Genomic DNA, 17,049 nt, shown 5'->3' on the forward strand with positions numbered 1-17,049 from the left:
TGCATTACACCAGACGGAGTTAATAAGCAAGTTATAATTAATTTCTCTGTCACAAAATAAAATGCACATGAGATGGTCATTTTAGATATTTTTGAGGGGGGTTCCCTCCATCCTTGAGCATCAAACCTCTCCTCAAACCCGCTATGCATTCATTTGTTCGACTCAGGACAACAGCCCTTCACTTATTTCTAGTGGGGTGAGATTTGGGTGCCAGGAATGGTGCCATCATTTACAGTGGATCAGATTTTTTTTTGTATAACCCTAACACTCCACTCATGCACAAAGTACAGTTGTGTACACTTACCATAAATGTAGATATTCTAGTGTATTCACTGTTGCAGTCATCACCTGTGGGTTATCCCTACTGTGGTAGCCCTCGGCCGGCCTGAATACCAGAGTCAATGTTTTTTTTGTATCGGCTGCTGTCGCATGCTGTCTGACGTCAGGTCATCGGTGCTATAAAGGAAGGCAGCCAATGTCATTACATTAGTTTTTCTTGGCCTAACCAGTCAGAGGCCCAAGTAAATATAGTAAAAAGTGGGCCTGGTGGCTAAAAGCCACCGTTAGAAACTTACGTCTGACTAAAGAAAGAAGATATAAGGGGGAAGGAGGGTGGGAAACCAGGACTGCAACAGTGAATACACTTGAACATCTACATTTATGGTAAGTGTACACAACTGTACTATGTTCTTCATGTTTCGCTTTTGCATTCATCACCTGTGGGAGGATTCCTAAAGTTGAGAAAGGGGTGGTAGGATTAGTAAGAGACCTGGGAATGGGTCAGCAAGCCCTGCCCTAGCATTCAAAAATACAGCTAAGTGGTAATGCTTGGTAGAGGTATGGACAGAAGTCCAGGTGACAGCTTCCAGGATGTCCCTGGTGGGACGGAAATCCTCTGAGGAATGCTGTGGAAGTGGAGGCTGCCCTAGTGGAATGGGCTGAAATAGACTTGGGGCGGTTTCCCATGCAATGTGCAGCAGAAATGGATACAGTGTGATATCCATTTGGAAATGGTTTGTTTGGAAATGGGCTTCCCCTCTGCCCCTGGGGCAAAGCTGACAAGTAGTTGGCCTGTTTTCCTGAAGGATTTAGTATGGTCCAGATAGTATCTGAGTTGTCTGTGCACGTCTAGTGAGTGCAGAATTCTACCCCCCTTGTTTTTAGGGTTAGGAAAGAAGGTGGGTAGATGTATGGCCTGGCTGAGAGTTACATTAGATACCACCTTGGGCATAAAGGAGGGGTTAGTCCTCAGGGAAACCCTGTCTGCATGGAAGATGATGAAGGGCTCAATGGCCATTTGTGCACGAAGGTCCAAAACCCTTCCGGCTGAGGTGATAGCTAGGAGAAAACCAGTCTTTCAGGAAAGGTATCTTAGTTCTGCTGAAGCAGCAGGTTCAAAGGGTGGTAAAGTTAGTTTTTCCAAAAAATAATTCAGGTCTCAGGCTGGAGTGGATGGCCTTCTGGGAGGTCTGAAATTAGAAGTCCCTCTGAAAAATTGCTTAATCAAAGGGTGGGAGAACAGGGCCTGTTCTGTATCAAAATTAGCTAAAATGGCTGAGGCATGGATTTTAATATAGGAGAAGGAGAGGCCACTATTAAGTAGCTCTGCTAGGTAGTCCAGGATAAGAGGGATGGAAGGTTGTGAGGTAATGCCCCCTCTGGACTGGCTGCAGGTGCAGAATCTTTTCCATTTTCCTGCATAAGATTTTTTCTGGTGCTGGGCCTTCTGGCCTCTATGATAATGTCTAAGACCTGTTTGCTTAACAGGGACCCCTTGTTAGCCTTTAGAGTATTAGCCATGCTGATAGATTGAGAATCTACACGCCTGGGTGCAGCATTCCCCCTCACCCTCCTGAGTTAAGAGGTCTGAGATCAGGGGAAGCTGCCTGGGAGGCTGTAAGGTCAGGCTGCACAGCAAGGGGTACCAATGTTGCCTGGGCCAATCTGGAACAATGAGGGTGGCCTTTGGTCTCCCCTCCCTTATTTTGATCTGTACCTTGGGAATAAGAGGCAGAGGAGGGAATACGTACACAAAGAGGGTGTTTCAGGGGAAGGTCAAGGCATCCACCTTCCATGCTAGGTGGTGATACTCCCTGGTACAGAATTTTTTCAGCTGATGGTTAAGATGGAAAGCAAATAGATCCACCTCTGGAGTCCCCCATGCCTGGATGATTTGTAAAAAGATTTTACTCTGGAGGTGCCATTCGTGGGGGTCCAGTAGGTTTCTGCTTAAGTGGTCTGCCAGGGTGTTGTTGATCCCTGGTAGGTATTGGGCTATTAGGTGTACCCCCATGGAAGAGGGTGTCAGCCAGAGGTTCATGGCTAGCCTGCACAGAGGGTAAGATTGGTTCCCTCCATGTTTGTTGATGTACCACATTACTGTGATGTTGATTGTTTTGATAAGGAGAACTCCTAGCTTGAGATGGGGTTTTAAGGATGTCAGAGCCTTTTGTACTGCCATTGTTTCCTTCTGGTTGATGTGTAAGGGAAGATGTTGGTCATCCCAAAGACCTTGGGTGCACCTGCCTTCTAGGTGAGTGTCCCAAGCTATGTCTGAAGAGTCGGTGGTAATGGTCTGCCCAGTTGGGCAGAGGGTAAAGGAAAGACCCTTGTTCTGGGCAGGCCCCTGCTCACCAGAGAAACTTGGCCCTAATACAGGGGATCAGAGGTAGAGAGGTCTCTAGAGGTTGAGAGTGCTGACACCAAAGGTTCTTTAGGTACCACTGAAGTTTTCTCATGTGAAGCCTGGCCAGAGGAATTAGAAGGATGCAAGATGCCATGTACCCCAAGGCTTGCAGGAACTTCCTCGCAGTAAGGTGACTTCTGGAAGCCAGCTGGGTAAAAATGAGAGGCAGGAAGCTCTGCTTTCCTGGGGACAGGAACGCCATTTGGAATGCTGTGTCCAGCAGTGCTCCCAAGAAAATGATCTTCCTGGAGGGTGTTTGCCTTGATTTCTTCTCATTGATGGTGTACCCTAAGGGGATTAGGAGGGTTTTGACAAAGAGGAGGTCCTTGAGGGGCTTTTCTTTGCAATCTGCCTGAATGAGGCAGTCATCCAGATAAGGGTAAATTTGTATATTTTTCTGTCTACAAAAGGCTATGGCCGGGGCTAAGCATTTGGTGAATACCCTGTGAGCAGTAGATAAGCCAAAGGGTAGCGCAGAGAACTTAAAATGTTGTGAGCCTGATCTGGAGCGAAGGAATTTCTTGCAGGATTTCCTTTGGGAATGTGGAGGTAGGCATCTTTTAGATCTAGGGTAAATAACCAGGCATTTTTTTGTCAGCATAGGCAGCAGCTGCTGCAAAGTTAGCATTTTGAATTTGGGGACCACCAGGAAGGTGTTCAGAATGGATAGATCCAGGATGGGCCGTCAAGTACCCTCTTTTCTGGGAACAAGGAATAGACTGGAATAAAATCCTTTGCCTGTTTGATCTGAGGGACAGGTTCTACTGCCCTTTGGGATATGCGAGTATGGACTTGTTTCATTGCCTCTACCCACTGATTTGGAGGTAAGTATGGGTACCCTCTTGGAATAGGGAGTTTATTGAAGGAGAATCTGCAAATCTGTATCCTTGAAAAATTATCTTTAAGACCCATTGGTCCTTCGTTACATAAAGCAGAGGGAGAGCCTTCCTCATAGTTTTAGATGAGAGAAAAGAAGGCAGAGGAGGGAGAGCGAGTCATTGAGAGGTTTTGCAATAGAGGGATGGCTTAGAACTCCCTGCCTCTGGAGTGGAAGTGGTCAACTGTTTGGCTCTCTGCTGTCTCTGGGATAGGAGTCTGGGTGGTCTGTCCCTGCGGGGCTTACCTCGCCCCTGTCTGCTAGGTGCAGGAAAGGACCAGTGTTTTGAGGGAAAATTCCTGCTGAACCTAGGAGGTTGTACCTGAAGGAAATCTTTTACTGTTTGCATAGATTTTGCTTTGTCTTTAATCTTTTTAAGCACCTCTTCTGCTTTTACTCCAAACAAGTGGTCCTTATCCAAGGGTGCATCAAGTAATTTATATTTGACATGATCAGGGGGAAGTTGTTCCTTCAACCATGCATGTCTGCTAATGACAGATCCTGACACTGCTCCCCTACTTGAGGCTTCTAGGGCATCATATCCACAGTGTAATGAGTATTTAGCCACTTGACAAGTAGAGTGCACTAAATCTGCTAACTGTTTCGAATTGGCACATTCAGGAAAGGTTGAAATGTTTTATTTTAGTAGTTTGTGTTGTTGATATTTTCACATGTGAAACCGACAGTTGAGTGCTCCGATAGGTAAGGTTGCTGAGGTGTATACTTTTTTACCCCATCTGTCCAAAGCTCTGGAGTCCTTGTTAGAAGGAACAGGATTCTTTGCAGAACTAGGCTTAGCTCCTTTTGGTCCCTGTGTAATGACCTCCAGGTCTGCAGCAGGATTTCTGTACAGGTATTTGTGAAAATCTGGTACTCTGTAATACCGGTCAGGTTTTCTGGGAGCAGGAGGGAGGGTAGTGTGAAAGGCCTCTTCAGAATCCGGGGCTGCAAAGGCGCCTCACTGAATTCCGTAGAACTGACTACCTGCTTAGCATTAAAATCATCAGAAGGCTTAGCCTTGTGTGGTCTGTCTATCTTTATCCTTACATTTTTTCAGAATGTCTATGGATTGTTGGCTCACAGATGTCATTTCGGAATGTGAAGACAAAAGATGAAAATACCTGGCTACAATAAGAGCTCTATGACAAATGGCTCTCACGTTAAAGAGGGCACAGAACGGGCAACAGGGGACGTCGTGGTCTGGGCCTAAAGAAGTGACGCAGTATGAATGGAAGTCTCATTTGGTATTTGCTTTCCACAGGCAAGAGAATTGTTCACTTTTTTGGACATCGGTTAGTGTAAGAAAAAAGGATCCCTAAAGGGGTATTTACCTTTAGATGTTTTCAGCTGTAATTCAAACTCTGGTAGCGACCGACCGGCACACTTGTGAACTGCTTCTGCTAAGGGCTCCATGGCAAGAAAGACTGATGTAATGATGTCAGCTGCCTTCCTTTATAGCACTGACGACCTGATGTCAGGCAGTATGTGACAGCAACCGATGCAAAAAAATACATTGACTCTGGTATTCAGGCTGGCCGAGGGCTACCACAGCAGGGATAAGAGACGGGTGATGACTGCAACAGTGAAACATGAAGAACATCAGACTATCATGTGTGGGACATGCAAAAAGACATAGCACTTGTTTGCAGCTCACTTACGCAAGCATTGTGAGCCTGCTGTAAACACCCTAGACTCTATGGAACAAGCACTTATGCATATTTCCCACGTCTCCACCAGGGAAACTAGTCAGTGGATGCACCCCCAAGCATGTACTCCCCCACATTACTTCTCCCCATGCCATCAGTGAATGAGCTTACTAGCCCCTTCATTCCTTCCCCTCCCCTGCCAGCTCCAGCAGGTGCCCCAGACACTAACTGAACCAGACTCACCTGCATAGAAGTCAGGGCTTCATCCTCTTTACTAGGTCACAATGCTGTCTTACAGAAACAAACAGCAGGGTTTTCTAAAAGAGTAAGCTGCAAGCTTATAAATCATCAAATGTGTCTGAGCTAAGAGTGGAATTACCTGTGAACATACAAGTCTGATCATCCAAACAAACTGCTAAAAGAAACATGTTTGCACTATGAGAAATTAGTGATAAAGAACAGTACTCTAGTAAACAAGGAAGGTTCATAGGTAGGTACTAGGCTATTGGCCCAAAGGCCAAAGTAAGCCTAGCCAACAAGGTTCTCTGGCATATGCCACTCAAGAAGGTTATTTTCCTGTGCCCCTGTCGAGCAGAGCCGCAGAAGTGATCCCCGAGGTATATTTCCTATTTCCTATCTACTCATCAAGATTCTTCTTGAAGAGTACTAATGAGGAACTTTGCTTGACATAGATGGGTAGCTTGTTCCAGAGTATGGGGATGTCTCCGGGACAGGAATCTATCCCTCCAGCATGTCCTGTTTATTGTGGTGACAAGGTTTAGGTCCCTAGAGCGTGTAGCTCGGAGGGATTGGGATTTCTTTAGGTGTAGCATGTCCAACAGCTCTGGGTTTGACATAGCTTCATATGTTAGGCAGAGATCACCTCAGAGTAGGTGATATGCTATGGAGTAAAGCTGAAGTTTTTTGAGACAGTCAGTGTAGGGCATCTGTTTGAGGCCAGTAATCCTCTTTGTGAGGTACTTCTGTGGCCTCTCCAGCTACTGCAGATGTCTTGTGAGGTACATTCCAAAAGGGGCGTTGTACTCTATAATGGGTCTAATGAGTGTCGAGTAGAGAGGAACAATGACCTCTTTTTTTCCTGGATCAGAACCCTTTTGTGATGAGGTGTGCCATGTAGAAGGATTTCCTGACTAGTGTGGCAATGTGATTATCAAAGGAGAGACTACTGTCCACCTGGGTCCCAATGTTTCTTATCACAAATTCGGCATTAAGTAGACTGCCCCCTATGTAGTAGTTCACGGGTACAGAGTTTTTACCAAAGGGGATGACAATGCACTTTTTAGCATTGAGCTTGAGGCCATGGCTCTGACACCAGTCATCTGTCTCAAGTGAGGCCCTTCTCTAAGATGTCCAAATTGTTTGGGGACTCTACTATGGCTCCTAGTTTGCAGTCATCTGCGAACTTCATTAGCCAAAGCCCTTCGGTGTTAGCCTGTACTTAAGTAGATACCAAACAGGAGAGTTCCCAGGACTGAACCCTGTGGTACTCCACTTGTCACTGGTTTGAAGTCAGATTTGGAGTCTGCAACTTTTACAGTGTGGGTTCTGTCAGTGAGCCAGTTGGCAACCCATCTTGTGATGTAGGGATTTACACCTAGTTTAGTGAGGTTTAGCTATAATTCCAGAATGGGGGATGGTGTCGAAAGCCTTGATGAGGTCAAGATAGGCTGTGTGGACCACCTTACCCTCATCTACAGCTTTGGTGACTGCCTCAAAGTTGATCAGGTTCAGGAGGCATGATCTGCCTTCAACAAACCCAATCTGGATGGGGTCCAGAGTTTGAAGGTTACCAATGTCTTTGTTTATGAGTTCCATGATGATACATTCCATGGGTTTACAGACCAGGCACATCAGGCTAATAGGGCAATAGTTCCCAGGATCAGTGGTGGCTCGCCCTTTGTGGAGTGGGATGACTGTTGCTGTGCGCCATTCAGTGGGCACAAAGCCTAATGTGAGGCTATGATTGAACATGGTGCTTAGGTGGGGAGCCAGTTTGTTCTGAACTTCATGTTAAAACGTAGCCTGGGATGTTGTCCGGTTCCATGGATGCTGTGTTTTTGGCTTTAGGGAGTGCAGCTTTTACCTGCATAGTTGTGATTACAGGGACTCTGCATTCTTCCTGTATAGATATGGGCCCTTCAGGGGGTGAGAGGGGGGTAAAGTTAGTAGTGAACCTATCTGCCCGGATGTTTGCAATATTAACTGGTTCTGTAATTTTCGTGCCATTGTGCTGTAACTCAGAGCAGATCTGGGTGCTGCCATTGAGATTCTTGACATAGCTATAGAATGCTTTGTGGTGTCCCTAGAATCAGTGGTGATTTTGTTTTCGTAGCTAGCTTTGGAGGATCTTATAAGGGATTTCAACTTCTTACTGAGGCTGACCAGGGAGCTCCTCCACTCATGGGATTTTACTCTCTTTTGCAACAGTTTCTTCCTTCTGTTGTAGAGTTTGCTTATGGCAGGGGACTACCAGATTGGCTTCCTTTTTTTGGAGGATAGAGTCTTGAATCTGTTTGGGACAGCACGATCCATGCACTCATGTAAGTGCTTATAGACTGCATTTGTGTAGGATTCAGTGGTTGTAACTGTATTGTCCATCTGCATGGGTGTCATGACGTTCGCCACTTCTGTCTTAGGAAGCATGAAGTTGGCTTTGGAGACATTTTTTACCATGGTTTCCTTAATGGGGGGTGGGGGCGGGATGTGGATGTCTAGGGTGATTAGCTTATGGTCGGAGCTGACCACGAGGAGTTGACTTCAGATACGGAACATCAGTCACTCATGTTGGCAATGACTAGATCTAGGATATTGTTGCCCCTGGTGAGGGTGTGGATAAGTTGATCCAGGGCACTGAAATTTATGAATTCCAGAAAGTATTGAGTGAAGGAGTTGGTACATATGTTCATAGATTCATACTAAGCCAACTGCCCTTGTGAGCCATTTTAAGCCTAGCCAATTATCCCTTGTGAGACTCAAACCCTGCACCTTGCGTTTGTAAGGCAAACACCTTAACCATTAGGCCACCCTCCATGAGTAGTTTTCCCAGTTGATGATGAGGTAGTTGAAATAGCCCATTATTAGGGTGTTTGGTTGAACCCTAATATTTTCCAGTATATCAAGAAAAATTTGCCCAGAGTTAGTTGCACTTGGATAACCTCGGATGCATTATGCTGAGCAACTAGCCTGGAGGTGTGGATAAAGAAGTCAGTAGCTCTCCACCATACAATAATGGTTAAGCCAGGATCAGAACACACACACATACCATGAAGCCATACTTGTCACGTTTGAAGAGTTCATTTATTGAGAAGTTTCAGCGTTGTTAGAATGCTGAATGTCATTGCATTACAGGTTGCCAAATTATGCACGATAGCAGTAGAAAACATGCCAGCAATCATGTATCACTAATTCTTTGAAAAAGTTAGTATTTTTGCAATTATAACCACTGTAAAACTAAGAACTTAGCATTTTCAGTGTAACATATAACTTATCACGTTAATCCGATATGTGTTGCACTGTTAGTTGCTCTAATAAGTTTTAAGGTTATAATGTCTCAGAAAAAAAAATCCATATTCATACCCACAGCAACCACAATAAAATGTCTAATAAGTTGAATTCCCCCATTTATCTTTGCAGAAGTGAATGGAAATGTCCTTGGAAAACAATAACTGACACTTCTGATACAGAATGATTAGACTGAGAAAAGTGTGCTCTCAATAGCTTACAAATTTAGTCTGTAGGTAACAATGTATCCTGGCTCTCGACTGTCAAGCTTGTCTAGCCAGTGTAATCGGTTTCTGAATATTTATTTAGTTTTACTTTGGTAAACTTAACTTCATTCTCAAATATGTATGTAAAAATCCACTGTACGTAATAACGTCTATTTTTTGAAGTTAAAATGCTGGCAGGAGTACATATCTCATGTGAAGTTAGTTGATTGTTTAAAAGACAGTAGTATGAGTTCTTGAATTAAAATTGGTCATTCTCACTGAATACTGGTCCTGTACTGCTCTCCAAAAACAAACATGGCTTCCCGAGTAACTGGAGCACTACTACAGCCCTCTGGATTCTTGCAGAAAGCATTTAATCACAACGAATAAAGGGCAACTTAGAGGAGTAGTTTCTGTTGACCTTTCTAAAAACAATTCTACCTTGTAGATCGTAACTTTTTCAAAACAGATGTGTTGGATCAAAGAAAATCAGTAACAAAGCCAGTGTCTTCACAATTTCTGTTAGACTGGACGTTCTTAAAATAGAATCAACCTCTTTTTCAGTAGGTGTACAGATTTGGAAGAGTTCCTCTAGGTTCACTTCTGCGCCCTCTTACTCTTCTCAGTCTCTCTCACTCCCAATCATCCTACACACATACGGCATGGTCATCTATAGATCACATTCCTCAAACACCCCTACAAAGCAACAACTACAAGAAAGCCTTCTCATCCTAGCACGACTGTCTCAGCACCAGGACACTAACTCTTGATAACTACAAAACTAAGGTTATGTTGTTTGAAACTTATCACGAGCTAAAAATCAGTACCAGCAGGCTGTTCCACCCTAGACCACTGTCAAAACCACAGGAGACCACCACCACCACTTCTTTTAAATACCTAGGGCTTTGGCAAAATCTAAACGTAAATGTGCATCAGCACATCCACACTACTAGATCAATGATCACAAATGCACCATATCCTTTTTGGGCTTAAAATATTTCCAATTTTCTTTCGCTTGCAGCAAGAGAAGGCAATGGTAAAAAAATTCTAATGGCCCAACTAGAATATCACCTCCCTATCATAGCCTCAGCATTGAAAAAATACCTCACATCCTACAAAAAACAACTAATTAGATCTGCCACTTCATCACCCAAACCTCTAGATCTTCTAAAAAATGTCCCAATTGCTTCTAGTTCAACAAAGAGCAGCTTAAATACTAGTGTCCCTCTTATTAAAACTAACAAAACAAAATTTGTTCCCCTTCCTGTCAAGTCATGTTATCATACAACAAAGAACTTACAATCATCGCTCTCAACCCCAAATGTGCCCTCCTTTTATACCCTATACTCTAATAATTAAGCAATTCAGCAACCATAGCGTCTAAACAATAGGATCTAAACTCTGAAAAGCCATTCCTCCATTAATCAAAAGATTCAACTACTTTTCCCAAATTTAAGCTATTGGCCCTCCCAGTCCAGAATAACAGAAACCGATCATGTCTCAGCCCTCCTAATGCTGTTACTCTACCTCTTCAACACTTAGTAGGACATTTCAGTAAACTCTAGACCACAAACATACAGGTACTTAACCACAGACAGTAATTTTTCTTGCCATTATTATTCTGGTTTCCTCCAGCCAGAGGCGAGAAGATTATCTTCACTGTTTCCATTTTCTTTTCCCATTCTGCATTTGTAAATCCTACCCATTTAGTCTTCATCTTCTATAAACATACTACCTCTTAATAATTTATGTTGGAATACTGCTCTGTTTGCCTCTGTTAATCATGATTTATTACTCGCTAAGCACTGATGCTTAGTTTGTATCACTACTGTATTTGTTTGTCAGTGTTCTGGTTTTCTAACTTTTAAGCAATTTTACCTAATCAGTGTTTTGTACTTCAAACAGGGCAGGCCTGAACTTGGTCTAAATGGATTAGTGTCTACACAGTCAACAAATTTAAACAAACAAACAAAACCAAACAGGAAGCCCCTTACAAGTTTCCAGTTTTCTGAGTTCTATGGTTCTACTAGTTGCTCTTGCGTGTCCTCTCTCTGTACTAAGTCAGCTGTTCTCTTTGGAATCATGTGCCCCATTCCAGAGCTCTAATTATTTTTGCACAGTGACCCAAAGTAAGGAAAGTTCCTTCAGATGTGCGACTCTCACTCTTCCCCTCACCAGAACAAATGTGGCGACTCTGCAGTACTTGGTCACAAATGCCAGGTTTCTTTATTTTGTTAGGATAATTACGGCATTGTGCACATACCTCTGGCTATCTTCCTGGATTCTTGTAAGAACATTTTGCAAGGTTTTCTTAAGTACAACAACCTTAGTTTCCAAGAAAAGAATACCAGAGGCAGAGTACTGTGGTTTATCTTGCATATAGGAGCAACAGTATGAGCTGTTAACAAGCTTCACCCTTTACTTAAAAGTTTGATGCCCTCAGCCTCCCTTTGCTTACTGCTCATCTCTAAGCAAGTCATTAAACAAAACTGTTATCAGAAAAAGAGGTATGTACCTACTGGGTTTATCTGGTTAGCAAATGAATTTAAAAAAGGAAAAGAAAAGACATTTTCAGAAACAAGTTATATAAGAGAGACAGGACTAGGAGCCAAAGTGAACTCGCTTAGAAACACAAACTGGAACCAGGGATATATAAAGAACCAAAGAACACAAAATCCTGTGGGGAGCAGCAATCACAATTCTGATAGCAATATCACAGCTTCAAAAAAATGAGCCAAACATTAAAGCTCAAATCTTGTATTCACAGTTAAGCTCTTTCCTCCTTTAAATTGCAGAGACTTCATAAGAACTGAATTCAAGTGTATTAAATATGCTTTAAATAGTGAAATTAAAAGGAGTAAGTAATTGTGATTGCTGCTCCCCACAGGATTTTGACCCATAGTGAACTTATACAAGCACACATGCAACCTCTGCATCATGCATGTGTTCCGGAAAAAATGCAATCCAATCAGCAAAACCAAAGTCAAGTAAAGTAAAAGAGAAAATACTGTGGACAGGCTGGTGGTATATCTGGACAGAATGAGACTCCAGGATAGTAAATCAGCATGAGCTCACAGCTCCTGTCTGTCAACTCTGATCCTGCTCTATGGCTGTGGCCATGGAAGTGGACAGGTGTAACTTGGATAAATTAGTCTACTGTGACTAAAGCAAGACCTTTGAATTTGTTCAGTGGCCTTCTCTCTGGTACCAATTCTAAGGGCTGGCAGTAAGTAAAAAACAATTATGCATAGAAGGTAGAAAAGTAGATCATGGTGGATGCAGAAAGCAATGCAAAACAGACTTTGGGAACAGAAGGGTAACCAGCAGTGTGTCACATAGGCTATCTCTGAGACACTATCAAGAATGATAATGGGCACCCTAAACACCCTCTCTCTTAATTTTAGAGGACTCCAAATTACAGACAGGGATAAAGGATGAAGAAGTAAGCCTGATGTGGTGAATTCAAAAACCACACAGTAAAGTAATAGTCAAGGTTTACTACACAAAATACACAGCATGCTGCACTTGGGATACAGTAACACATGGGAAGAGTACAAGATGCAGGAAGTACCTCTTGGAGTCAATAACCAAGAAAAACGTAGGAAAGGAAATAGCGTAACCAACAAATTACCATGACTAAAGTTGAAGTGTCAGCTAAAAGGATGCATCCTAGGGACTGGCATAACGGTTAAGGTGTTTAAAGGATGCATCCTAAAAAAATTAGGGACTGGCATAACGGTCAAGGTGTTTAACTTACAGAAAAAAAGACGAAGAAGTCCCTAGTGAGGCTACTCGGACTGGGTGTTGTTCTAGGGACTGTACAGAGATACCAAAACAGCACAACTGGAAGAGCATCAGAGGAAGGCACTAAGGCAGACTGAGAAAAGAAGCAAATGGGAAATATGGGGGTACAGTTTGGACTATATTCACTGACAGACAGGAGAAACAAGGAGGATCTAATACGGGTACATAAGATCATGACAGGAGGTGGAACAGAGGCCAATAATGAAGAAGGAGAGCAGGGGTGGGGAGAAAACTTCAGAAAGAATTAATCATAACCTAAGGTAGTGTTACTTTTAAGCAAATGGTGGCAGAACCAATAGAACGTTCTGGCAAAATAATAATGTGGAAAGCAAAATAAACTCTCAAGATGACAAGGAATGCTTGGAAAGGGAAGATGAGGTAAACAGGAAGAAAGCAGGAAGATTACAGTAGTTGTGAGTCTGGAAAAACTATACACTCCAAATACTGCCAGGGATGTGAGCAATGCATCACTCTTCTGCGTCCTGTACAATTATTTAAGTAAATTCAAGATGGTATAGGGAATTGATGTCAGGTTTTATTATACTTCGCAATCAAGTACTTTACATTACAGTTAGCCAAGTATTGTCAAGTGTTAAATTTCAAGAAACTTTGAAATGTGCACAAAAGTAAAAAAAATAAAATATATATATGGTAATTAACAATGTATATCATTCAGTGCACCTGTGCATCTTTTTTCTTGTTTTCAAAAAAGAAGCTGCAAAATGATGGAATATTGTCTTACCATGGTAATGCTAAAAATAAAGACTTCAAATATTTGAACATTTCAGATCTTATCAGCAACTAAATAACTACTTCTTTCTTAACACATACACAGTATCCTCGAGGGGTCACAACAGACAGCTCGGGTTTACTAGTCATTGGACCAGAGGGCTGCAAAAGTGCCTCAACTGAATCAAAGGAGGACCTGACTGTGGACACAAAAGATTCTCTGTTGTCCACGACATCTATCTCCTTTGGGTTATTTTTCCATTTCTACGGTAGGGACCCAACCTACCAAATGAGGCTGGTGCTGTTGGATCTGCAGACTCCATGTGGGTTGCAAGCATGGCCGGCCTTAGGCATAGGCCAACTAGGCAGCCGCCTAGGGTGCTGCTCTAGTAGGGGCACTTTTCCAGTATTTATTTGGTGTAAGTAGACTAGGATGGGGGCACCAGATGGTGTGGTGGGGGGTGCCGTGGAGCCCTTTTGCCTAGGGCACCAGTTGACCTAAGGCCGCTCCTGGTTGCAAGGACTTCAGCCCTACGTTTCAAAGTTTTGGAATTAAACCTAGCACAATCCTGACAACCAGAAATGTTGTGCTGATGCCCCAGGCAAAACAGACAATACAAATAGAAATCTTTATGCAAGATTTGCTTATTACACTTTAAGTAGTTATTAATCTTTTTAAACATTAATTAGAAAACAACATCCCTAACAAGCCTAATGGGGATAACTTTGCAAAAATGAGTTGCCAGATAGAATGCAAGCATCAGAAACATACAGCAGCGCATCGGACTGCATGGCTAGGAAAAACTAAAGACTGTGCCAACAGACACCAGTCTTATACCCTGATGTACAGACATCTGCCAGCTAGGAATGATGCAAAGAGTCAAGGATCTGGCTGGTTGCAGGCTTCTGCATGGCAGGAAGACCCATGAATTAGTACTGCAACACTGACAAAGAATATCGTATACCTCCTCTAAACTCAAACCCAGTCCAACGCATTTCAGTGGAAGGAAGGCTTTCACTTTTAAACTTACTGGTACAGGGTCATCCTTTATTTTTGGAAAATGGATGCAACTATAATACATTTAACACCATACAACCATCTCACGACTACACAAAATTCATCACATATGCAAAAAAATATTTCTTCTCTCTTGGCATAAATACAGACGAGTGTCCAATACCACCGTTGTTTCAACTAAATCTGCTCCATTAATGATCCTGCTGCTCTCAGGGTTGCTGTCTCTAAGGGAAGCAATGAGTAACTGATCAGATAAATCTGATGGAAGAAAGGACTGAAAAAAAATCCATTTACTGCTCCCACCGATGCTGGGGAGGTGGCAAGGTCTTAATCTGGGTGCAACCCTCTAGAAAAATAGCATAATAGAACATACATACTTAGGATGAGAAGAGAAGAAGGTAGTCTTCAGTTTTTCAGTTAACTTTAAACCATTTGAACTCTAAAGTAAATGTTTCTAAAAATATAATCTAGAATCATAGCAAAAAATGTGAGGAGACAGCTGTACACAGAGTGAAAAGAACAGATTGTCTTCATTACCTTATTTGAGAAAAATGAAAAATAGAAGCTTAAATTTAAAATTATAAGCAACAGTAATAAGCCTAAAACTTCAGATGTTATTCCATAAAAGTACTGAAGAAATCTGAAGCAGACAGTCACGGGAATAACTCGGTTTTCTTGGAAAGAAAGAGGACAGCATCACAATGCCTACAGCACATTAGTTTCCTCTGGTGACCCTATATTCAGAGGTATTAACTATCTGTAAAGGTCAGACAACTTTCCAATCTGCTAGGGGTTCCACAAATTAACTGCAGATATCACACACTCCCAATAATTCATGCAGTGTGCCGGTTGAAAATGTCCCCCAAATAAAATCGGCAACAAGAACCATAAAACATTTATAACTCTAAGAACCACAAAACGTAAGGTAAATATATTTTTAGCCTTTCCCCATATGTTTGTGTGTGCATAGAAAAGAGGCCATTGGAATAGTGGGACTAACCCAAATAAAGTATAAATAAATACAACACACACACACAAGTATATTATACACTATATATACAAACACACAGGTGTGTGCGAGTATAAAAGCTTGTAATAAAAATACCACAGCTCTGCAAACAGGAAAGGCAAGGGCTGGGATTCAAAAGGCCTCACTAAAAGCTACTCTATGTTATTCATTGTGAAAGGCTGTAGTTTTTAAATATGGATTAAGAATGAATAATGCATTAAGATTTTAATCTGCTGGTAAACAAACATAAAATCAAATGTTTATGAATTTAAATCTACTTTACGTCAAGCGGCTGTTGTTTACTAGTACATCAACAAATACTGGGATATTACTAAACTTGCTGAAAAGATTTACGTAAAACACAAGACAAAAATTTTAAGGACTCAGTAAGGACAGGTGTGGTGCTGAGGTTTCATCTATGGAGCACTTAACTTTCTCTAAAGGTAAACTGCCTGAAAGCTGGCACCCTAATTTAAGGGCACCTTCACTAGAATCTCCTTTCCTGCAAAAGCAGTTAAAAGCAGGTAACTCCTGAAAAACAGAAACATTTGCATTTATCAAACTATCTGTGAAAAATTAATTTAAATAAAGCCCAAGCACTTTACAGTCTGGCTTTTTACAGATTAGTTTCCTTACTGGAAATTACAAACTGGATTGGTAAGAAAGTGACATCTACCAAATGTCTTGAGGAGCTAATTATATACACTACAGAAACATTACCAGTCGCTTGTAACTGCATCAGAAACCATGATTGGTTAGCTTATTTTGTACAATACCAATGAAATAGTACCTGTCTCTGTAACTGCATCAGAAGCCATGATTCTTCAGCAACTGCTTAGGGCTTTGACACAGTGCACTTGAACAGAAGGTTGCCTGACTTTCTTATTTCTCTCTACAATCTCTGCACAGCTTTCTGTCTGCCTTTTCCTTCCTACAAATATAAGAGCAGCAATTAGCTGTTGCTAATGAGAGGGTAGGGCAAAGCCAGGAAATGACGACATCATGTTAGAGGAGTGTTCTGGGAATTGTATTCTTTCAGACATCACACAATAAACTTGTTTACTAGCATTGCATTGCATACCACTCAGCTGTTGACAATTCTGCAGAATGTCTCTGATTTAGCTTCATACCTTTGCCCTGTCCCCCTGTAAGATATCGGATTTTCTGTTAAATCACTGAGGATTACTCTAATGTCAATAATACCAGACATTAAGGGTTTCATATTTCTCATTGGTCAGAAAATGTTGCTCTTTTAACTTTCTAAGTGAATTAGACTAATATTTAAACATTGTCCTTGACTACTGTAGCTTTACTTCCGGAAGCAGTTGTTGTACCTGCACTGATTACCATTTTATTTCACTGCTGGCAGTGACTTTATCTGACAGGAGAAACATAACTACATTAGTAGTGTCTAGTGACTGCACAACCTACCTACTAAAGCTATGTACGTATAGCAGAACTATGCTGTGTTACCATTTAAATAGGTCTACTATAGGTAGCCTATGATGTGTTACTATTTAAATAGTCAACAAATCTACATTTTAGTGGCAGC

The 17,049-nt window shown here is 42.0% G+C and overlaps 1 protein-coding gene across 3 annotated transcripts in view; it reads right to left on the bottom strand.

The window, feature by feature from the left end:
* The window catches only part of LOC122800071 (peroxynitrite isomerase THAP4-like), a 357,091-nt gene extending 340,651 nt beyond the window's left edge, over positions 1–16,440 (bottom strand). The window contains exon 1 of one of the 3 annotated variants that reach the window (XM_044069568.1): positions 16,288–16,440. In XM_044069568.1, the coding sequence (XP_043925503.1) occupies positions 16,288–16,315 (28 nt within the window). In that variant the 5' untranslated portion in view covers positions 16,316–16,440. The remainder of the gene's footprint in view (positions 1–16,287) is intronic. The other 2 variants (XM_044069569.1, XM_044069570.1) reach the window with 2 other exon arrangements.
* Positions 16,441–17,049: the final 609 nt, after the last annotated feature.

The sequence above is a fragment of the Protopterus annectens genome, chromosome 4.part0 (genome assembly GCF_019279795.1).
Source record: "Protopterus annectens isolate FY-2018-M chromosome 4.part0, PAN1.0, whole genome shotgun sequence".
NCBI lineage: Eukaryota > Metazoa > Chordata > Ceratodontiformes > Protopteridae > Protopterus > Protopterus annectens.